This window comes from Lissotriton vulgaris, chromosome 12, assembly GCF_964263255.1.
Source record: "Lissotriton vulgaris chromosome 12, aLisVul1.2, whole genome shotgun sequence".
Classification (NCBI taxonomy): domain Eukaryota; kingdom Metazoa; phylum Chordata; class Amphibia; order Caudata; family Salamandridae; genus Lissotriton; species Lissotriton vulgaris.
In genome coordinates, this window is record NC_141700.1 from 62983379 (window position 1) to 63007580 (window position 24202).

At 49.9% G+C, this 24202-nt stretch overlaps 1 protein-coding gene across 1 annotated transcript in view; it reads right to left on the reverse strand.

The window, feature by feature from the left end:
- Window positions 1-23240, reverse strand: part of GIPC3 (GIPC PDZ domain containing family member 3) — a 61548-nt gene extending 38308 nt beyond the window's left edge. Inside the window, exon 1 of the mRNA XM_086947116.1 lies at window positions 22907-23240. Coding sequence (XP_086803242.1) covers window positions 22907-23194 — 288 coding nt within the window. The 5' untranslated portion in view covers window positions 23195-23240. The remainder of the gene's footprint in view (window positions 1-22906) is intronic.
- Window positions 23241-24202: the final 962 nt, after the last annotated feature.

The following is a 24202-nucleotide window of genomic DNA, read 5'->3' on the forward strand; positions in this document are numbered from 1 at the left end:
GCGGCTTCATACATAGTGCCGCTGCGGACATTACATTTGACCTGTCACTGTTTGGGAAAATTCTTCACTTTTGGACCCGAATGCTGTATTGTAGTATTGCTATGCTGATACTCACTGTTATAACTGGCCGTCATGCAGCACATATTTTAGCAGAGTCGCATCGTGAGGGGCTCTGAAACACTCGAATTGCCTGGTAGATGGGTTGGGGTGAGTTGGGATGTTTCTCTTTTATTGTAATGGCTTGAACATGCATGGAGATATGTTGTTAGAATAATTGCATCCTACTGGTTTATGTATATGTATGCTGGATGTGATACGCATATAACCCAAGGATATACGCTGTATGTTGTTTTATCGAAATGCTAATAAAAAACATAAATTTTAAAAAAGAAACGTATGTATTCTGTTAGACAACAAATTATCAATGAAAGATTAAGTAACAGCTACCTGGGGCACGTGCTACGGGGTAAAGCACCTCCTTAAGAGGGTATTCCAATGGCTCCCGCTGACTTCCCGGAAAATCCTCGTCCAGGTGCTGATAATCAGTCACCTGGACTATGGAAATAAGCTACACGTAGCATCTAACGAATCCCTCCAATTGAAATTGCAGGTGGTACAAAATACTGCTGCCCGACTGGTTAACCTCATCCGTGCTGCCCCGATGTACCGCCGGTGCTGGGGCCCAATGTTAATGGGTGTGGTCATGACGGAACGGTTCCGTCATGAGCATCGAAAGGGTTAACAAAAGCCACTGGGCACACCTTCAGCAACCCTTGCTTAGGGCCCTTCACTGGCTCCCCGTAAAGGAAAGAGAACATTTTAACCTGCTCTGTCCGACCTATAAAGCTTGGTCAGGACCTAAATATCTGCAGGATAAACTGGTCCCTTATCTTCCCCAAAGAAATCTCAGATCAAGAAGCCAGCTTCTCCTCCACCCACGTCATATTCAGATGTTAAAATACGGTGGGCGGTCCTTGTCGCACCTGGAACAAGCTTCCCCCTTCATACCAGGACATGCACTGAGTTTTCAGGCTTTCAAAGACATCTCAAGACTTGGCTGTTTTAATGAGTGCTCCATATCTGGTCTGCTATCCAAGTGCCAAGATGTCCGCTCGGGCGAGCCACAGCGCTATAGCAAGCTTCTGTAACATAACATAACATAGCATAACATAACATATGTGTCAGTGCACGAAATCCTACCAGCTGTACTCAGTGCAAAGAGGTACTGTGTGGAAGTACAGAGTATGCGATAGTGCACCAAATCCTACCAGCGGCCCCCTCTGCAGTCTAGTACTGGGCCTCGAGTACCTGACACTGCACTACCCACCCATATCAACCAATGAAATATTGGTGCATCTGACAATGCACCTTATCGAAACTCCAGCATCCCTGTAATAATAATACTGAAACCTTGGTGGGTACCTGCGAATTTGCAGCAGTCCTATCAGCAGTGCCCTCAGAAACCCATTAGTGGAGCCACAAAGGTATGCACCAATGCACCCACTAATGCTAGCTGCACCTGTTGCAACCCAGCCCAGGAAGGAAGTACAAGCACATATGACAATGTGCCCCAATCTGTACCTGCAGCATTCACTGCAAACTCAGTGCTAGAACCCAAGGGGTATCTGCCAATGCACCAGGGACTTGGCTATCACTATTGCAGCAGGTGCAGTAGCACTGGGTGCAGAGATATAAGAGGCACACTGGACCCCAGCACTGCCTTTTACTATTGTCCATGCTTGCATTAGAGCCATTAAGAGCCTACCATTGAAATGCACACAAACCTTAGCTGTAGTGGGTCCTGCAATCTTTGAATGCAACCCCAAGAGTTTCTCCAATGCACCCCTAGGCTTACCTGCAGCACGGAAGGCCTCGAGGCATCCTGAATATGCAGATAAATGTTGGATTATTAACTCTGGCAGAGCCTCACAGGTTAGTGGCCATCTTGCATCTAGAGCCCCCAATGCACTCGACCCTTACCAGCAGGTCTATACGACCATGCACCCCAATCCATACCTTCAGTAACTCAGTGCCCCAACCCTAAGGGTGTCTGTCTCTGAGTGCACCGATCCTTACCGGCAGCACCTTCAATCCCTGTAGTAAGACCCAAGATATATCTGACAATAAACACACTCCATTACTACTAGCAGCACCAGCTGTGCCCCCTGCACTGGAATATCACGACTCTGACATTGGACCCCCATCCTTACCAGCGACTAATACAAATCCCAGTCCTGGAACTTCAGGTCAACGCGCAGTGTACACCGGTGTCACCCAAACCTTACAAGCAGAACACAATGTCGACCCTACCTGAAATTTCTCAAGTATCTGAAAATACAGCACAATCCTTGCCTAGAGCACTGCACACGGTCCCAGTAATGGAACCCCTTGTTTACCCAACTGTGCAGAAGACTCCTGGCCTCCTGCACTCCCTGGCCATGCAGGTCAGATGCCCAAGAGTACACGGTGATGCACCCATAGACACACAACGCTGTGTCATGCTGATGCAGGAAAACAGGATCCTCCGACAATGCCATTGCATCCTCACTATACCACGCTACAGACACACACTGTGCTGTACTGGGGCTCAACAGTACATGAAACACCTTACAAGACTGGTAGAACCACAAACCCTTCTCCTAAACCAACTCAATGTCAACCCTGCCTGACTTATCTAAGAGAGTTTTGGGGGCATGGGCAAAGTGGGTGAATACTCAGTGCCCCCACCTTCCAAGGAGCCCACCTGGGAAAGTGATCTTTCTCTCTTTATTTCACCTCGGTTTATTTTATTTTTTATTTTTATCCTCACCACACCCTCCACTTCTGTCTCTGATCCTTTCTGCATCCAGTGTCATCTTTAGGATTTTGCAAGACATATTTTAGCAGTTTGACCCAATTTCTGAAAGTTTAAGTATAAATCAATTTTCTTTAGCATCATGCAGGCTTGAGATAGCAGAAAATCTATCTATATATATAAAAACGAAAGTATGTCTGTTTGTCCTTTATGCATTACTACACCATTTATCCGATAGGCATGAAACTTTGGGAAGTTGTTGAGTACACTCCCGCGAAGGTTTCTGGCAAAAAAAAAGAAAAATTTGTTAAATATCGGCCCCCAGCCCCCCAGGGCCCTCATAATCTTTCCAATACTGAACGTTTACAGTTTTCGGTGCGACTCGCTTTTACAATGACCATCAACAAAGCACAAGGACAATCGCTGCAAGTGTGTGGACTAGATTTGTAGAATCCGTGCTTCTCACATGGACAACTGTATGTGGCCAGCTCACGCGTCGGAAAACCTTCTGATTTATTTGTGTACACACTAGACGGAAAAACAAAAAATACCATGTATCCACAAGCACTTGAATAAATAAACAGAATTAAAACACTTTAAAATGTTTTCTATATTAAAATGAATAAGTTTCAATAAAAATGACACAATGTAAATTAAATGTTATCATAACAAGTTTCCTTAAATTTCCTTTCTTCTGAGATCGCAGCAACACGCGACAGGTAAGCTAATGTGTAATAAAATTCAATAGATTTCCCAACAGGTGGCCTGGAAATGACACTGTGGGAGTCGGGCAACATCTACATGCTGTGGCCATCTGTGGCCTTTCTTCTGAAGAGACTCCTAGACAATTCCTTGACTTTGTGGGAGTCCCTGTAACCCCTTTTCCAGTCTGAGACAAACACATTTTTTTTTACTTTCGCAGTAGAGCTTGGGGTTATTCCCCATTGTTAGAGACATGTTCACCCGATTCAGGCACCACTAGACCCATGCCTCAAGCTCTTCTGTTTTCAGAGAGAGCATGGTTTAAAAGTACCACTGGACTCCAATAATAAACACCAGATAGGTCTGGGAATCCAGAATGTGGGCCGGGCCCTATGGTTATCCCCGCCACTCCTTGCCGACAGATTCTGAAATTTGAATTTAGGACTTTTTCTGTGACCCTCCGAAACAATCCCTTTCAAGGGTGGAAATTAGGGTTAGGCAAAATACACATAATTGGCTTTAAGTAATTATGTGAAATTTCTGGATAAATATGCGACATAACATGTAATTACGCAAAATGCAAATCCGTCATTTAGAACTGTATTTCAGCATGAAATTCGTCTATGTGTCAATTTTTGAAGCAAGCACGCATTTTGCACTAAACAAATTGTGGGTAATACACAACTTCCGCGTGCAAAGCCACTCGCATTCTGGTCGTTTACTCTGTTCATGCGTACCCACGGCATGAATCTGCCACAAAATTACGCAAATTATGCCCGCGAAATTTAACTTTTAACCCGGGCCTAGTGGAAACCTCTGCACTCTTGGATAGCTGCACTTTTGAGTGTTTTACACATTGTTGTGCTTTGCACCGTTTTTGGAAGACTACCAGCTGACTGTGCACACCCTTTGTTAGGGTTCTAGACTGCACACATGTGCAGATTGTAATACCCAAGGTACAGGAAGATTAAATGTACTTTCAAAGCTCATGGTGTCCAGCTGTGGCAAGTCACCCGGACTCACTTTTGACTCAAGAACCAATGCCAGGGCAACAATAGGGCAACCTGGAATATCTTAATAGTTGCTTTCTGGCCACAGCCTCATTGGCACTCATCTAATCGCATCGCATCGCCCTAGGTTATGATGAAAGACCAGCTACCAATGGTGAATCTGATGATGACATCAGTGTGGCAACTCACACCTGCAGCTAAGAACAAGTTAAAGAGCTCATGCTGTAGTCAGTCTGCATTGCACTATTATAAGAACAGCACAACATGACATAGCATGCTCAAGCATGCCCATGACTAGTGAAAAGGTTGTGTAGTGGCATTCACATGCCTATGGTTACACTAATGCACACCCACTTCAGAGGAGCAGGTACCCACACTTCTTCCAGTGGGTGTTCAACTACACTGGTGTCTCATGACAGGCCTTCATGCTTCTTGGGACCATGTGAACTGCTCGGATTGGGAGCTGTAGGAAGCGTCACACAAAGCAAGGGAAGGATGGACCTGCCGCAGAAGCCGGAATCAGCAGCAAACACTTTCCAAGTCAAAGTCATGCAATTGAGTCACCTCCACCGGTGCCTCGTTCTTGCATGTTTGCACACTTGTAATGAGTGTGCTGGTGATCAATCCACTTCATGGTGAAGGGTGAGTTTGCACGAACCATGGATGCACCAACAAGAGTGTTAGCTTTACTACTATTTGGGTGATGGGGATGGAAGCTAAGTGACACATGCATGTCTATCTTTCTGTGTTTAGGGGTGGTCCTCTCCTTTCCTTCTTTGCTATGGGCACCACTGGCTGGCTGGTTCCTTGCTTCCATCTTGGGAATGGGCGTGTAAGGCACTGCCCTATGATAGCCCCGATGGCACAGAGTTTGACTTCGAACTTCCCTGATGGGCATGTACCTTTGATGTGCTCTTGCCTCTCTAGAACCTGTTAGGCCCCCATCACCATGCTTGGTTGACTCCAGCAGTGGCTTTCTTTTCCAGCAGATGATTCAATGTTCGTCAAATTGTTCATATTAGTGCTGCGTGCTTGGGAACTGGTTGCCATGGTGATGGGTAATCACGCAATGTGTCTACATGGCTCATTTACTGGGTAATCGGCAAGTCATGATTCCTGCATTAGGTCACCTGCCCGGTTCTGGATCCGCTCCCAGATGTTGCTCCGGACGCAGAAGCTGGCGAATTCCTGGCACCGAGCCGCATAAATGTTGCATATTTCCTCAGGTGTGGTGCCTCCCTCAGGAGTCGAAGGGATGGTGGAAGTTTGGAGGGCAGACATAGAGGTAGGACTTATTTGCCTGGCCAAGATCCAACAATCACACAGGAAAATTGATCAAGCTGCAGATCCTTCAGACGATGAGGTCACGATTTGTGCCACTTTACTCTGCAATTTTTTGTTTTTAGAAAAAAGGGGACCCCTTGCGTACAAATGACTTGCCAAGAGCAGGGAAAAACAACTATCAATTTGAAAATATTCTTGAGTAAGATATTTTTCATATGAGTATGCGGGCATGTAGATATCAAGTAAACATATCACGATGCATATTGGTCAAAAGTGAACAGTAAGATAAAGATTTGTCTAATCAGAAATCACATGATTAATTTTTATTATTTATACAATATTAGAACACACACTAGAATAGAAAATGGTATAAGCTTTGTTATACAACAATTTAAAAAAAACTGTCCTTAACAATCATACAAGAAACTAGCTAATGATAGAGCGATGTTGATAAACATACAATATACAAAACAGGATCTACAGTTGACAATGAGTTTTTTTTTATCTGTAGCTAGAGGCAGGAAGCCTTCATTATAGCCTTATAGCCCGCCGTAGAGGGCTATACCGGCTATTAAAAGCCCTCTCCAGCGTTAAAGGCCCCGAGCCGAAGGCGAGGGCCTTTAACAAGGGAGAGGGATTTTAATAGCGGTATAGCCCACCTACGAAGGGCTATAAGGCTATTAGAACATTCTGTCACTAGAGGACAGAATGTTCTAACAAAAAACAAAGCCTTTTGGAAGCGTGAGGGGATTGGAATTCCCTCAGGCTCCCTGAAGCCTTTGTTCACAGCCAGAGCTGTGAACAAAGAAACATTGGAATGTTGGAGCTCCAGGCTTATACCAGCCATTATAAGCCCAGAGCACTCCATTGTTTTCAATGGAGCTCCCAACATTCCAATGTTCTAATATACATTCCATATTTCAACAAGAACATGAGTCATATTGTGGAAGGCTTGAAGATATAGTGACTACGCGCGTTTCGGCAATAGTGCCTTCATTGGAGGTCGTTACACCAATATCTTTCCAGGGAGATAAGTAAAGGCTGACCAGAGGGACCCAGTGCTTCTGAAAGGTCGGTTTAAGGTTAAGAACTAGAATAGGTTTGCTGGTTTGACAATGTAACACAAAAGTTGATGGTCTCCAAATGGTATGTGGATCAATGATGAATATATCACCAGTGTTGCCCAACACATTCAGCATCGATCCACATACCTTCGATTCATCAGATTGCCAGGGATAGCGGAAGTAACATCTCACGTCCCTGCCCCGCAATGACTTGATAAGGTTCGCCTTCCTAGTTCTATCTCTACATCTCCTCCTGTGCCCCACATCTTTTTGTTTCTGAAGGCCTGGCGGAAGGTCTTATGTTCCTGCGGCTGTCCTCATGACTGGGGGTAGCAAGGAAAGTGCTTCCCCTGCCTACCCTCATTAACCTAAATGTGTTGCAGTTCACAGGGCCTCAGAGCACAGAAAGTGCTGTGGTTTCTGCTTACGTCTTATTGGATAACAATAAGGCAGGGCTCAGGTACCTGGGAGTAAACCATGAAAGGTTTACTCTAGTCCTATTGGCAATAACAACTGTAACAACTGTAACAACTGTAACAAGGTGGCAGGGTGCCAGTCAGGGGGTTACCACATTAATGGGCACGTTTCACTACAAATGGTCCACGGGTAAAGGTTATGGAAGTACGTCCGTAATACTACCCCCTCCATTGCTAACAAATGGTGAATGGGCGTGGCATTTATTGGTGCAGCAGGTGCAGTGGCACCAGGGCCCAGAGGAGCCTATTGAACTCTGAGTATTCCTATATTTCATATGGTGGCACGTCAGTAATACTCCCTAACTTGAGACCATGAGTCTCAACCTCTACGCACTGTAGCCTGGGGTTATACCTCATATGTTTCACACAGTATTCATAAGTGATCACTTTTTGTTCACTTCATTCTATGCATTTATTCTTGTATGATTAAACTCATATTCATCATGTAAATGACATTACATTACTCAAACATTGGATTTACAAAAGATTACAAAGAATTACAACAAATTAATTTCCAAAGAATTCTTCTTTTCCATTTTCCGATGCTCTCAGATGCTCAATGCATTTCGGGTCATACATGACCCTTCATCAGGAGCTATTGATTTCTACAAAACAATGCAATACATCCATCAGTAGCTTATTCCAGCTGGAGAATACCAAAGCAATTTAACATTGAAACATGAATTTCATAATTATGAACCTTTTAAAGACATGCAGCATTGGTCCTGTGATATAACCCATCTGACAACCGTGTTACCTCTGCAGCACGCCAACAAATTCACTATTGAAAATTGAGAAGAGGTTTAATCTACATTTTCTTTGGAAAAATACTAAGAGTGTGTGCATCTCCATATATTTCTTCAACGTCAGTAATACTGACATCTCCATTGCTCACAGATGGTGCATGGCTAGGGGCATACCTGCCATTGGTGCAGCAGGTGCAGTGGCACCAGGGACCAGAGGAGCCTATTGAACCCCGAGTATTGCTAGATTTCATATGGGTGCACATCAGTAATAACCCCCCCCTCCAATGTTGACAGATTGTGCATAGCCAGAAACGTACCTTCCATTGGTGCAGCAGGTGCAGTGGCACAGGGGCCCACTGAACGCTGATTATTGCTATATTTCACACTTCAAACAGTGCCCAGGGGCCTCATTTCCTTCCTGGTATTAGGGCCCAGGAAATAATGGCTATATCGGTGTGGGTGGTGCTAGAGTGGAGTTGTCCTTTATTCCTTTCTACGTCTCTCGGGAACAGAGAAGCCCGGGGAACACACAAGTACTAGAGTGGGGAAACAGTGAATGGTGTAAATGAGCTCTTCGTGAAGACGGATTTCACCAACGTGCACTTCTTGACAACCCGAAGGCTGCCATTATAATCATATTGGCTAAGACATTCATCCTTTCTAGGCCGAAACCCTAGAATTAATGACATGGGTAAAAGTAGCACCCTTTATTACAGTGCTTAGAAGTCACGCGACAGTAGGGTGACCAACAGGCATGGGCGCATATTCAGGACGCTGGGTGTAAAAATTCAGGACAAAAAGTCAAAATTCAGGTCAAAATTTCAGGACAGAAGGTCGAAATGCAGGACAAACCTTCGAGATAAAAGGTAAGTTTAACAGACACATCAGAAGAGGTTGCGCAATAGTATTTAAGTAAGTAAATAGACAACCACTTAAGTACAAGTCAAAATATGTTTATATTAGGTTGAGACAATTGTGCACTTCACGTTTTTTCAGCATGAGCGCAGCTTTGAGCAACTGTGCAGGGCTTTTTGTGGTATTTCATATGATAATCTATGTATATGGTTACTGAACTAGGTTGTCCAGACTGATGTTTTGTTTATAATTCATGGTCCTGAGCAGCCATGCTGGTGAGAGAAATGGTCGGGAAGAACTACTCGGATAGACATTGTGAGATGTAAAGCGGCACGCATAGGATGCAGCTGATTGGGACCTGCGGTGCTGGACTAGAGTCCAGCCCTCCGAGTGGCCAGCTTTATGTGTCAGATCGCTTCAAGCATTCCATTCCTGTTCAGCTGGTGATGACCGGTATAGAGGGGGGTGGGGGAGCTGGTATAGCATTGAGTGATGGATAAGGCCCATAGCAGAGCAGTCTTGTAGGAGGGTAGGAGCATTAAGCAGGAAAAAAGAGTTATTAACCAGTCTGCATGAGCTATAATTGGCTGCACACTGCTGAGGTTAATGGTATTATTGTCGCTACGAGTGGTTATATAGGGGTTGACATTGCTGTATCATGTCCTGGCTAGCCATCTATCAGCCCTCCTTATTTTAGCTCGTGTTGGAAATAGTGTACTGTTTGGGCCATTTCATTTCTGTGCGCTTTAAACTGCAGATTCTCATTGATGCACAGAATTGTGCTACAGCCTAGAAACTGTATACGCTGTTGAGGCGTTATTGTAGGGCAGAAGGAGGCAACGTCTTTTACATACAGACATTTTCTATTAAAATGGAACCAAAATGCCAATATGCAGTTTTACTGATAAAACTATATAGCACACAAATACTAAAGTGTGGCAATGTGGTTTCGGCAAATATGGATCATTTGAACATCACCAAGTAACCGTCTCGATGGTTTTGATCCAGCACACTTCTAAAGTACAAACAAGTGGTCCATTTGTGGTTTCCTAACTGCTGATATGTTTTGAAACATTTGCAAAGTTTATTTACAGATACTTAAAAGTTGTGCGTGTTACAAACAAACTGACAGCTCTCAGCCTCTGTTTTCGCACCCCCAAAAACATTTGGGAAAACATGGTGCATTCTACAACACATTTGGCATTATATACCGATTGTATTAGCTTCTAAAGCATAGTAAATAATGACTTTACTGTGCACCAGGATACAACAATCTTTGATGGGTCTCTTCCATGTTTTCCTCACTATCACCAATAGTGCCTCTCATCTCTCCACAGCCCCTCTCTCGCATGCATTTCATTTGTTTTAGAGGCCTTCTCTTACCAGTATAAGATGTCGGAGCACTCTACATCACACACACATACAGAGACAAAGAATCATATGTGTGTAAATCAGAGTATAGAACATGTTGCATAAGGAAATGGCATGTCACCTATACTGGTAGGCATTTTTAAGAGTGCTTGGTCTGAAGAAGCACAAACTCAGGATTCAGAACATAACACTATGATTAGAGTTACATTTAATGATCACAATGTGTTCCTACCCTAACAAAACTTTTTTAACAACATCAGGAAAATAAAAGACTGGGAAGAAAACATAGCTTTGTAACCTGTACCATGCAGCTTGGAAGTAGCTCTTTGATGGCAGTTCATAGCTCACTGTGCTAGATTACGCATGTAACTTATGAACTGCACAGTAACAAAATAATCTCAGTGACAAAAGCAGTAACCCACTGAGATCTACACATAAAATACTATTCTTTGATATGCATGGTACACATTATTTGCAGCAGGCATATTAACCCTCTGTGCTACCTTAGATTATTCAAAACTCCCATCTCGCTCCTGCAGGTACATTAGTCACCCGACACTGGTGAACCACACCTGAATATATTTGAGGCCGCTTTGATTGTTGACTGAAAACTGCTGGATATACAATGAACATTGCAATGCCAGCCCCCAGTAACAAACCCCCCCACCCCCACTTTTCCATCCTTCCAAGGTAACGCTTGATGCCGGGTCCGGTCCAATGGTGCCCATCAACTTCACATAGACCCGCCTCTCATGTGTATTTAATTTCTTTTATAGTGCTACTCATCACAAATATGTAGGGCAGGGTGTCGGACTGCGTTACATCACACACATATTATATTGAGACAAAGACTCATATAAATGTGAAAGTCAATGTATAGGTAATGGTACTTAAGATATTGGGGGTTACAAGGTGTAATCATTCTTTCATCCATCATTCAGTCTTTCACCATTCATTCTGTCCTTCCATCTGTGTGCCCATTCCTAACCATATTCAACCATTTACAAACCTATCCATCATGTATCCTTCCATCCACCCTTTCACTCATCCATCCATTATTCATCCATCCACCCTTTCCATCCGTACACTCATCCATCCACTATTCCACCCATTCAGCCATTTATCCTTTCGCCCATCATTTCACTTACTCATTCATCCACCAAGTCACTCATCCATCCACCCATTCACCCTTTCAGTCATCCATCCATCTTCCCTTTCTCTCTCCATCCTGTCACTTAGCCATCCATCCTTCCATCCATCCATCACTCATCCATCTACTCTTCCACTCATGAATGCATCCATTAACCCCATCACTCATCCATCCTTTTACTCACCAATCCATCTTTTCTCTCATCCATCCACCCTTTCACTCATTCACTCATCTATCCATCCTTTTGTCCATCTATCCTCCATTTCACTCACTCATCCAGCCTTTCATCTACCCTTTCACTCATCCGTCCATCCATTCACCCTTTTACTTATCAATTCATCAATCCATCCATCATTTCACTCATCCATCTACTCATTCACTCACCCATCATCCACCCTTTCACTCATCCATCCTTTCACTCATCATCCATCCTTTTACCCATCCATCTACCCATCCATCCATCTATTTACCTTTTCTCTCATCTATCCTTCCACTCACTCTGTAGTTCCTAAAGCAAGGGGTGGGGTGGGGGAGGGTTCTCTATGCCCCTGCACATAGGCAATCTGAAAAAGTGGAAGCAATGAGTCATGCATGATGCACAGTGCCACGACGTGAGGCGACTGTGACATGGTGTTCTTTCCAGATCTTTATGTAGGATGAAAAATCAAGGGGAGTCTCTTAATGAAGGACTTGGCTTAAAACACCTAGGCTAAAAATCTTTGCTTCGCATAGTGGGCCGCCCGACTGGTATTCTGCTGCCTCTGTCAATGCATCCAGATATATAATACAACAAGTAATGTTACACCTACACGCCAGAACTATTGGCTTTGTCAATAGTTGTTTGTTGCATAAAATAAAAAAGCATCAACCATGGCTTCCTTGAATATAATATTGAAAATGCGTCAGTTCTAAAATGACGAGACTGTGAAAGAACTCTAACCTCTTCTTTTGAACTGGTTTGGCCGCCTTCTTTCATGAACTGGATTCTCAGGTAGCAGCATGGGCGTTTCTGTACATGTCTTCCATCTGACAGAATGCCCTGCCGTAGACAAAGGCTGGAGGAGGCCACCGCATGCTGGAACAGCCCAGACTGGCCCGTTGTCATTCTGTTTGTGTCAATCATCGGCCGCATACAGAACGGCAATGGGCGGGGTGAGGCTGCTCTCTGCTCCGAGGAGGAGTGCGAGGCGCCCCCATCAGGGAGCTGAGGCTTCTCACAGGGTAACAGCGCTGCTCCCAATGCCCAAAATTACGGACAAAAAGCGTCCATAGCAGGGATCATCACCGACAACGGACGTGCGGTCCAAATTACGGACATCGGTGAAATGTACCGACCGGACGGGTGGTCACCCTACGAGACACTAGGCACTTCGTGAGCACAACATGCGCTGTGTATTTGAGGTGCAGGAGTGGCCTGGAGCACCTCGCATACATGCCAACATTTTAGGACAGGGACGTGGGAGACTTAAAGTAAAAAATCGGGAGAATGAAAATTCCCCGTTGACTTCTATTTTAGAAAATGCCATTTCAGGCGGGAGACAGCTGAAATAAAGCCACTTTTTGCTTGAAAAATCGGTAGCCTCCCGCCTGACTCGGGTCTATTGTCATGTATGCTGAGGATGTGCCTAAAAAAATCCGTTCACTGCCTTATGAGCTGTTCATGCAGCAGAGCAACAGAGAAGCCTTGAAAACTGTGTGTTTGACAGAGAGAGCGTGTGTGTGTGAGAGAGAGAAAGCAGTTTTGGTTAGGCGAGCTGTATGTTTAAGGGTGCAGTAGCAGGTGGAAAAAGTTGTCTCTGCAGATGAGCTGCACAGCTCCCGGACGACCTGTGCACTAAGAAGCAGGACCTGGACCTGGTCAGCAGTAAGCAGGGGGGAAAAGCAGTAGGTTGCTGAGGAAGCAGCTGTGGCCTGCAGAGCTGTATCTGGAGAAGCAGCGGTGGCCTGCAGAGCTGTGTCTGGAGAAGCAGAGGTGGCCGGCAGAGCTGTGTCTGGAGCAGAAGCAGCGGTGGCCTGCAGAGCTGTGCCTGAAGAAGCAGCCGTGGCCCGCAGAGCTGTGTCTGGAGAAGCAGCGGTGACCTGCAGAGCTGTGTCTGGAGAAACAGCGGAGGCCTGCAGAGCTGTTTCTGGAGCAGAAGCAGCGGTGGCCCGCAGAGCTGTGCCTGAAGCAGCAGCCGTGGCCTACAGAGCTGTGTCTGGAGAAGCAGTGGTGGCCCACAGAGCTGTATCTGCAGAAGCAGCCGTGGCATACAGAGCTGTATCTGGAGAAGCTGCGGTGGCCAACAGGGCTGTGTCTGGAGAAGCAGCGGTGGCCCGCAGAGCTGTGTCTGGAAAAGCAGCACCAGCAGCCAGAGTTATGTCTGGAGAAGCAGTGGTGGCCCGCAGAGCTATGTCTGGAGAAGCAGTGGTGGCCCGCAGAGCTTTGTCTGGAGAAGCAGCGGTGGCCTGCAGAGCTGTGTCTGGAGAAGCAGCAGTGGCCGGCAGAGCTGTGTCTGGAAAAGCAGTGGTAGCCTGCTGAGCTGTAGCTTCAGAAGCAGCCCTGGCCTGCAGAGCTGATCTTCAGAAGCAGCAGTGGCCTGCAGAGCTGTATCTTCAGAAGCAGTGGTGGCCTGCAGAGCTGTGTCTGGAGGAGCAGCAGTGGCCTGCAGAGCTGTATCTTCATAAGCAGCCATGGCGTGCAGAGCTGTGTCTGAAGAAGCAGTGGTGGCCTGCAGAGCTGTGTCTGAAGAAGCAGCAGTGGCCTGCAGAGCTGTATCTTCATAAGCAGCGGTGGCCCGCAGAGCTGTGTCTGGAGAAGCAGCGGTGGCCTGCAGAGCTGAGTCTGGAGAAACAGCGGTGGCCTGCAGAGCTGTGTCGTGAGAAGCAGCGGTGGCATGCAGAGCTGTGTCGTGAGAAGCAGCGGTGGCCTGCAGAGCTGTATCTTCAGAAGCAGTCATGGCCCGCAGAGCTGTGTCTGGAGAAGCAGCGGTGGCCTGCAGAGTTGTGTCTGGAGAAGCAGCGGTGGCCTGCAGAGCTCTATCTTCCGAAGCAGCGGTGGCCTGCAGAGTTTTGTCTGTGAAGCAGGGGTGGCCTGCGGAGCTGTGTCTGTGAAGCAGCGGTGGCCTGCAGAGCTGTGTCTGGAGAAGCAGCGGTGGCCTGCAGAGCTTTATCTTCAGAAGCAGCCGTGGCTTGCAGAGCTGCATCTTCAAAAGCAACCGTGGCCTGCAGAGCTGTGTCTGTGAAGCAGCGGTGGCCTGCAGAGCTGTGTCTGGAGAAGCAGTGGTGGCCCGCAGAGCTGTGTTTGGAGAAGCAGCGGTGGCCTGCAGAGCTGTATCTTCAGAAGCAGCGGTGGCCTGCAGAGTTGTATCTTCAGAAGCAGCGGTGGCCTGCAGAGCTCTGGCTTCAGAAGCAGCGGTGGCTAACAGAGCTGTGTCTGGAGAAGCAGCGGTGGCCTGCAGAGCTGTATCTTCAGAAGCAGTGGTGACCTGGAGAGCTGTGTCTGGAGAAGCAGCGGTGGCCTGCAGAGCTGTGTCTGGAGAAGCAGCGGTGACCTGCAGAGCTGTGTCTGAAGAAGCAGCGGTGGCCTGCAGAGCTGTGTCTGAAGAAGCAGCGGTGGCCTGCAGAGCTGTGTCTGAAGAAGCAGCGGTGGCCTGCAGGGCTGTGTCTGGTGAAGCAGCGGTGGCCTGCAGAGCTGTATCTTCAGAAGCAGACATTGCCCGCAGAGCTGTGTCTGGAGAAACAGCGGTGGCCTGCAGAGCTGTGTCTGGAGAGGCAGCGGTGGCCATCAGAGCTGTGTATTCAGAAGCAGCCATGGCCCGCAGAGCTGTGTCTGGAGAAGCAGTGGTGGCCTGCAGAGCTGTGTCTGGAGAGGCAGCGGTGGGCTGCAGAGCTGTATCTGGAGAAGCAGCGGTGGCCTGCAGAGCTGTGTCTGGAGAAGCAGTGGTGGCCTGCAGAGCTGTATTTGGAGAAGCAGCGGTGGCCTGCAGAGCTGTATTTGGAGAAGCAGCGGTGGCCTGCAGAGCTGTGTCTGAAGGAGCAGCGGTGGCCTGCAGATCTGTGTCTGGAGAAGCAGCGGTGGCCTGCAGAGCGGTGTCTGGTGAAGCAGCGGTGGCCTGCAGAGCTGTATCTGGAGAAGCATTGGTGGACTGCAGAGCTGTGTCGTGAGAAGCAGCGGTGGCATGCAGAGCTGTGTCGTGAGAAGCAGCGGTGGCCTGCAGAGCTGTATCTTCAGAAGCAGCCATGGCCCGCAGAGCCGTGTCTGGAGAAGCAGCGGTGGCCTTCAGAGCTGTATCTGGAGAAGCAGCTTTGGCCTGCAGAGCTGTATCTGGAGAAGCAGCGGTGGCCTGCAGAGCTCTATCTGGAGAAGCAGCGGTGGCCTGCAGAGCTCTATCTGGAGAAGCAGCGGTGGCCTGCAGAGCTGTGTCTGGAGAAGCAGCGGTGGCCTGCAGAGCTGTGTCTGGAGAAGCAGCGGTGGCCTGCAGAGCTGTGTCAGGAGAAGCAGCGGTGGCCTGCAGAGCGGTGTCTGGTGAAGCAGCGGTGGGCTGCAGAGCTGTGTCTGGAGAAGCAGTGGTGGCCTGGCGAGCTGTGTCTGGAAAGGCAGCGGTGGCCCGCAGAGCTGTGTCTAGAGAAGCAGCGGTGGCCATCAGAGCTGTGTCTGGAGAAGCAGCAGTGCCCGCAGAGCTGTGTCTGGAGAAGCAGCGGTGGCCTGCAGAGCTGTGTCTGAAGAAGTAGCGGTGGCCATCAGAGCTGTGTCTGGAGAAGCACCAGTGGCCTGCAGAGCTGTGTCTGGAGAAGCAGCGGTGGCCTGCAGAGCTGTGTCTGTGAAGCAGTGGTGGCCTGCAGAGCTGTGTCTGTGAAGCAGTGGTGGCCTGCAGAGCTGTGTCTGAAGAAGCAGCAGTGGCCTGAAGAGCTGTGTCTGGAGAAGCAGCGGTGGCCTGCAGAGCTGTGTCTGAAGAAGCAGCGGTGGCCATCAGAGCTGTGTCTGGAGAAGCAGCAGTGGCCATCACAGCTGTGTCTGGAGAAGCAGCGGTGGCCTGCAGAGCTGTGTCTGTGAAGCAGCGGTGGCCTGCACAGCTGTGTCTGGAGAAGCAGCGGTGGCCTGCAGAGCTGTGTCTGGAGAAGCAGCGGTGGCCTGCAGAGCTGTGTCTGGTGAAGAAGCAGTGGCCTGCAGAGCTGTGTCTGAAGAAGGAGCGGTGGCCTGCAGAGCTGTGTCTGGAGAAGCAGCGGTGGCCTGCAGAGCTGTGTCTGGAGAAGCAGCGGTGGCCTGCAGAGCTGTGTCTGAAGAAGCAGCAGTGGCCTGCAGAGCTGTGTCTGGAGAAGCAGTGGTGGCGTGCAGAGCTGTGTCTGTGAAGCAGCGGTGGCCTGCAGAGCTGTGTCTGGGGAAGCAGCAGTGGCCTGCAGATCTATGTCTGGAGAATCAGCGGTGGCCTTCAGAGCTGTATCTTCAGAAGCAGACATGGCCTGCAGAGCTGTGTCTGGAGAAGCAGTGGTGGCCTGCAGAGCTGTGTCTGTGAAGCAGTGGTGGCATGCAAAGCTGTGTCTGTGAAGCAGCGGTGGCCTGCAGAGTTGTGTCTGGTGAAGCAGCGTTGGCCTGCAGAGCTGTGTCTGGTGAAGCAGTGGTGGCCTGCAGAGCTGTGTCTGTAAAGCAGCGGTTTCTATTTAAAACAACAAGGGGACCCCAATTAGTATCAGCGAGGGACCTCGGGGAGCTTATCGTACAGAAACAACAGTGGTCCCTAGCAAGGAGACACAGGAATGATCAACATAAATATAGACCCAGTCAGTTCTATATTGTCGAAGACATGCCCAGCCGGACAGAGGTCTTCAAGTTTTATATTTAAATAAACGTTTTGAGAAGCAATAATACACCTTCAACAATTCACGTTCGTGGGGGACAAGCCTGTACCAACCCACGACAGTACATAGACACAGACAACATACACAAAAGGGCTTACAAGGCAAGATCAAAAAGTCTCTGTAAGATTTCAAAATTAAACAGAGAGATTCCAGTAGGTACCATTACATAGTTTTGTGTGGTAAATCATTGTACAAGTATATGGTACACAGAGTCGACGACGTTTCGGACCCCCTTACTAAATGCTGGGGTCCATCATCAGGACAGAACAATAGTTGCCTTTTTTTTAAAATGTTGAGCCTCTTTAGCCAAAGGGCATAGGAATAAAGAGCTCACAGGCGAGCTTGAGATAAACAATGGAACGGGACCGGTGATTGAGTGAATAATCGGTATGGCGTGGAAAATCAGAATTTTAGGAATAGTATTTCAAAAGCCCGGGGGCGGAACGGAAAAATTAACACGTTTCCGTTGCACCTTACGGTCCGGGAGATACCGGGAGACCAGGAAACCCAGTGCTGCCGACTAACCCGGCCACCCCCTGGTTCCAGGACCCAAGCGCGACTCGGCGCTCCCGGTATCTCCCGGACCGTAAGGTGCAACGGAAACGTGTTAATTTTTCCGTTCCACCCCCGGGCTTTTGAAATACTATTCCTAAAATTCTGATTTTCCACGCCATACCGATTATTCACTCAATCACCGGTCCTGTTCCATTGTTTATCTCAAGCTCGCCTGTGAGCTCTTTATTCCTATGCCCTTTGGCTAAAGAGGCTCAAAATTTTTTTAAAAAGGCAACTATTGTTCTGTCCTGATGATGGACCCCAGCATTTAGTAAGGGGGTCCGAAACGTCGTCGACTCTGTGTACCATATACTTGTACAATGATTTACCACACAAAACTATGTAATGGTACCTACTGGAATCTCTCTGTTTAATTTTGAAATCTTACAGAGACTTTTTGATCTTGCCTTGTAAGCCCTTTTGTGTATGTTGTCTGTGTCTATGTACTGTCGTGGGTTGGTACAGGCTTGTGCCCCATGAGCGTGAATTGTTGAAGGTGTATTATTGCTTCTCAAAACGTTTATTTAAATATAAAACTTGAAGACCTCTGTCCGGCTGGGCATGTCTTCGACAATATAGAACTGACTGGGTCTATATTTATGTTGATCATTCCTGTGTCTCCTTGCTAGGGACCACTGTTATGTAAAGCAGCGGTGGCCTGCAGAGCTGTGTCTGGAGAAGCAGCGGTGGCCTGCAGAGCTGTGTCTTAAGAAGCAGCGGTGGCCTGCAGAGCTGTGTCTGGAGAAGCAGAGATGGCCTGCAGAGCTGTGTCTGGAGAAGCAGCGGTGGCCTGCAGAGCTGTGTCTGGAGAAGCAGCGGTGGCCGGCAGAGCTGTGTCTGGAGAAGCAGCGGTGGCCTGCAGAGCTGTGTCTGAAGAAGCAGCGGTGGCCTGCAGAGCTGTGTCTGGAGAAGCAGCGGTGGCCTGCAGAGCTGTGTCTGGAGAAGCAGCGGTGGCCTGCAGAGCTGTGTCTGGAGAAGCAGCAGTGGCCATCACAGCTGTGTCTGGAGAAGCAGCGGTGGCCTGCAGAGCTGTGTCTGTGAAGCAGCGGTGGCCTGCACAGCTGTGTCTGGTGAAGCAGCGGTGGCCTGCAGAGCTGTGTCTGTGAAGCAGTGGTGGCCTGCAGAGCTGTGTCTGAAGAAGCAGCAGTGGCCTGCAGAGCTGTGTCTGGAGAAGCAGCGGTGGCCTGCAGAGCTGTGTCTGAAGAAGTAGCGGTGGCCATCAGAGCTGTGTCTGGAGAAGCAGCGGTGGCCTGCAGAGCTGTGTCTGGAGAAGCAGCGGTGGCCTGCAGAGCTGTGTCTGGAGAAGCAGCGGTGGCCTGCAGAGCTGTGTCTGTGAAGCAGCGGTGGCCTGCACAGCTGTGTCTGGAGAAGCAGCGGTGGCCTGCAGAGCTGTGTCTGGAGAAGCAGCGGTGGCCTGCAGAGCTGTGTCTGGTGAAGAAGCAGTGGCCTGCAGAGCTGTGTCTGAAGAAGCAGCGCTGGCCTGCAGAGCTGTGTCTGGAGAAGCAGAGGTGGCCTGCAGAGCTGTGTCTGTGAAGCAGCGGTGGCCTGCAGAGCTGTGTCTGTGAAGCAGCGGTGACCTGCAGAGCTGTGTCTGTGAAGCAGCGGTGGCCTGCAGAGCTGTGTCTGTGAAGCAGAGGTGGCCTGAAGAGTTGTGTCTGGAGAAGCAGCGGTGGCCTGCAGAGCTGTGTCTGGAGAAGCAGCAGTGGCCATCACAGCTGTGTCTGGAGAAGCAGCGGTGGCCTGCAGAGCTGTGTCTGGAGAAGCAGCGGTGGCCTGCAGAGCTGTGTCTGGAGAAGCAGCAGTGGCCATCACAGCTGTGTCTGGAGAAGCAGCGGTGGCCTGCAGAGCTGTGTCTGTGAAGCCGCGGTGGCCTGCACAGCTGTGTCTGGTGAAGCAGCGGTGGCCTGCAGAGCCGTGTCTGGAGAAGCAGAGATGGCCTGCAGAGCTGTGTCTGGAGAAGTAGCGGTGGCCTGCAGAGCTGTGTCTGGAGAAGCAGAGATGGCCTGCAGAGCTGTGTCTGGAGAAGCAGCGGTGGCCTGCAGAGCTGTGTCTGAAGAAGCAGCGGTGGCCGGCAGAGCTGTGTCTGGAGAAGCAGCGGTGGCCTGCAGAGCTGTGTCTGAAGAAGCAGCGGTGGCCTGCAGAGCTGTGTCTGGAGAAGCAGCTGTGGCCTGCAGATCTATGTCTGGAGAAGCAGCGGTGGCCTGCAGAGCTGTGTCTGGAGAAGCAGCGGTGGCCTGCAGAGCTGTGTCTGGAGAAGCAGCGGTGGCCTGCAGAGCTGTGTCTGAAGAAGCAGCGGTGACCTGCAGAGCTGTGTCTGGAGAAGCAGAGGTGGCCTGCAGAGCTGTGTCTGGAGAAGCAGCGGTGGCCTGCAGAGCTGTGTCTGAAGAAGCAGCGGTGACCTGCAGAGCTGTGTCTGTGAAGCAGCGGTGGCCTGCAGAGCTGTGTCTGTGAAGCAGCGGTGGCCTGCAGAACTGTGTCTGTGAAGCAGCGGTGGCCTGCAGAGCTGTGTCTGGAGAAGCAGCGGTGGCCTGCAGATCTATGTCTGGAGAAGCAGCGGTGGCCTGCAGAGCTGTGTCTGGAGAAGCAGCGGTGACCTGCAGAGCTGTGTCTGTGAAGCAGCGGTGGCCTGCAGAGCTGTGTCTGTGAAGCAGCGGTGGCCTGCAGAGCTGTGTCTGTGAAGCAGCGGTGGCCTGCAGAGCTGTGTCTGTGAAGCAGCGGTGGCCTGCAGAGCTGTGTCTGTGAAGCAGCGGTGGCCTGCAGAGCTGTGTCTGGTGAAGCAGCGGTGGCCTGCAGAGCTGTGTCTGAAGAAGCAGCGGTGGCCATCAGAGCTGTGTCTGGAGAAGCAGCGGTGACCTGCAGAGCTGTGTCTGGAGAGGCAGCGGTGGCCTGCAGAGCTGTGTCTAGAGAAGCAGCGGTGACCTGCAGAGCTGTGTCTGTGAAGCAGCGGTGGCCTGCAGAGCTGTGTCTGTGAAGCAGCGGTGGCCTGCAGAGCTGTGTCTGTGAAGCAGCGGTGGCCTGCAGAGCTGTGTCTGTGAAGCAGCGGTGGCCTGCAGAGTTGTGTCTGTGAAGCAGCGGTGGCCTGCAGAGCTGTGTCTGGAGAAGCAGCGGTGACCTGCAGAGCTGTGTCTGTGAAGCAGCGGTGGCCTGCAGAGCTGTGTCTGTGAAGCAGCGGTGGCCTGCAGAGTTGTGTCTGTGAAGCAGCGGTGGCCTGCAGAGCTGTGTCTGGAGAAGCAGCGGTGACCTGCAGAGCTGTGTCTGTGAAGCAGCGGTGGCCTGCAGAGCTGTGTCTGTGAAGCAGCGGTGGCCTGCAGAGCTGTGTCTGGTGAAGCAGCGGTGGCCTGCAGAGCTGTGTCTGGAGAAGCAGCGGTGACCTGCAGAGCTGTGTCTGTGAAGCAGCGGTGGCCTGCAGAGCTGTGTCTGGAGAAGCAGCGGTGACCTGCAGAGCTGTGTCTGTGAAGCAGCGGTGGCCTGCAGAGCTGTGTCTGGTGAGGCAGCGGTGGCCTGCAGAGCTGTGTCTAGAGAAGCAGCGGTGACCTGCAGAGCTGTGTCTGTGAAGCAGCGGTGGCCTGCAGAGCTGTGTCTGGTGAAGCAGCGGTGGCCTGCAGAGCTGTGTCTGGAGAAGCAGCGGTGACCTGCAGAGCTGTGTCTGTGAAGCAGCGGTGGCCTGCAGAGCTGTGTCTGGTGAGGCAGCGGTGGCCTGCAGAGCTGTGTCTAGAGAAGCAGCGGTGACCTGCAGAGCTGTGTCTGTGAAGCAGCGGTGGCCTGCAGAGCTGCGTCTGGTGAAGCAGCGGTGGCCTGCAGAGCTGCACATCTCTCATGGAAATGTATTCTTAGCTTCTACATTCCTTGCACCACCAGCACCATTGGTGCCTCCGCCGCTAGTGCCTGGCCTATTGCCCCTGTGCTTCTTGGCGCTCTTGGCTCTCAGAGAGTAAAATGCTCAGACTAACAGCATTACTGGGGCAAGAGTGGCGCCTATGCACAGCCAGGGCTGCCGCGCCGACATGCTGCCTGCATAAGGGCGGGGGGCTTTCGAGGCCCCGATTTTTACCCCGTCCATTCTGACAAGAGGATTTAATGCATTAAATCCTCTTGTCAGAGCTGTGCAGCCGAAGGGGTTCCAGTCGGACACAGCACCCCCAGACTCGGCACATGAATTGTGTTTGACATTTATTAAATGGTGTCAGATATAACGAGACTGAACGGTCTTAACCCAAGAGAACGGCACATTTAGTTAAAACCTGCAGCCGTGCAAATGTGTGCCTTAAATAAATGTATGCGTCGCAGGCTAGAAGGATTATTGAAACCAGTGCACTAAACCCACTGAGAAACCTGGCAAGGACACAGCCATTCATATCCCTGTTAACCCTTTAAATTACTTTATTACGATTCAAAATAAACCTTTGAAAAACAGATTTAAACATAGATGCACGCTCTAAGTGTATTAACCAACTGAGCTACCTTACAATTTTCATACATGTATACACTTCGAGTAAACATGTTGATTTCTGCTTCCGGTGCCTTAACCCCTAGAGCTATCTTAAAAGGTACCCTCTTTCTGAATAATGAACTAAGTCAGAGAGCAGTCCTGTAGTACAGGTAGAGGCCTCTAATGCACGTCACGTCGTTCTGTTGCCGTTGGTAAGGTTTGCCCTACATAAGTACTACTATATAAAGCCTATAAAACGTGGTATTAGAAGTAAGGGGTATTTGAACCTGTTAACAAATACATGTGCCCAAGTCGGACACACACGCAATACAGTCACATGATAGCCTGAACTTTTCTTTATTCCTATTCAAAACAAATTCCAAAATTACAAACTGTCCTTTTTCCCGAATCACTGTTTTCCAGAGAGACCTTCCAAATAGTTCAAGTCAACTAAACAAAGACTACAACTCCCAGCATGCACGGTTGTGTTAAATGAAAGCCTAGGGCTGGAACTGAGCCGTCTCGTGACATGGAACCATGTAGTAACCCTATCTCGAGCTGTCACTGATGCGTCTGGAAACGACCCAGTTGGCAGTCTATCCCGAAAACTCACTCTTTCACTCACACTCACTCACCTCGGTGGGGGAGATGGCGAAGACCTCCGCTATTTTGGCATAGAGCTCCTTGACGTTGGTGAAGCCCTCGATTTTGCAGGTGGGGCTGCCGTGGGCCAGCTGGGTGTGGAAGACGAGGCGGGGGCGCACGCGGGGCTGGGCCGGTGCGGGGCCCGCGGGTGCCTGTACGGGGCCCGGGGCATCGGCACTCGGGGCCCCAGCCTTCGGCTCCTGCGCTGCTCCGTTTTCCATCAGCTTGGCCGGCGGCTGCGTCCCCCGTCTGTCCTTCCTGCCTGATGCGCGCAGCATCCTGTGTGTGTCCGGGCGGGGGCCGGGGGGGGGCAGGACGTGGGAACGACGGAGGTGGCCGGGTCCGGACGGGATCTGTTGAATTATAGATGCGGCTCTCTCTCTCTCCCCGTCGGTAACCGGACCTGGGTGAGGCGCACAGCACAGGTAACCCTAGCCCAGGGCTCAGGTGCTGCTCAGCTGCGCCCTCGGCCAGGTGTGGCACCTGTGAGCTGGCATACCTGGCAGGAGGTGGCTCTCTGGGGACAGCAGTAAGAGGGGGTGCTTGAAGTCAATGGGGCCCAGTGACCCCAGTAACCTAGCCAGTGCTTCCTGGGTAGCCTAGGTGGAATTTCGAATACGCAGGAGTAATTTTGCCAATTCCGCGTTACGCTTGGACGCAGGATTACTGGTAGTTATGGGATTACTCCTTGTCGCGTGAATAAGTAATTGTGTGTGTGGGGGCGGGGGGGGGGGGAATCCTACAGGAGAGCATATTTAGCTAGCTCGAGTGGCTGCTAGTGCTTGCTATTCGTGTACTGTTACGTTTGGCACTATTTCTTAGTACAAACTGCATGCTCGCATCCATTTTGGACGTGAATGAGCATTTTTGCACAAAAATACAGGGCTAAACACAGGATTACGCTCGCATGATTCTGCATAATCTCACGAAATTCGCCGGTAAATTTATGCGATTACGAAACACGGAATTACGCGAGTTAAACCCACCCCTAGCCAGGCGCCTTAGTGAAAGGAAGAAAGTGGGACCCATGGCTGCCGTGTGAATTTAAAAATGCAGCACTAATCAGGGTTCAGTGGGCCCCTGTGCTACTGCACCTGCTGCACCAATGGAAGCTACACTCCTGACTGACACCTGTCAACGCCAGCATCTTGTGCTCTATTGTAGTGGACCGGGAATACGACACCCAGAGGTGTTGTAACCAGCCGCGGGGATGGCCCGCCTGGTGACAGTCCAGCAGTTGCCTGGTTGACGCACCCACGGATATATCTCTGGGGCAGGCGGCCAGC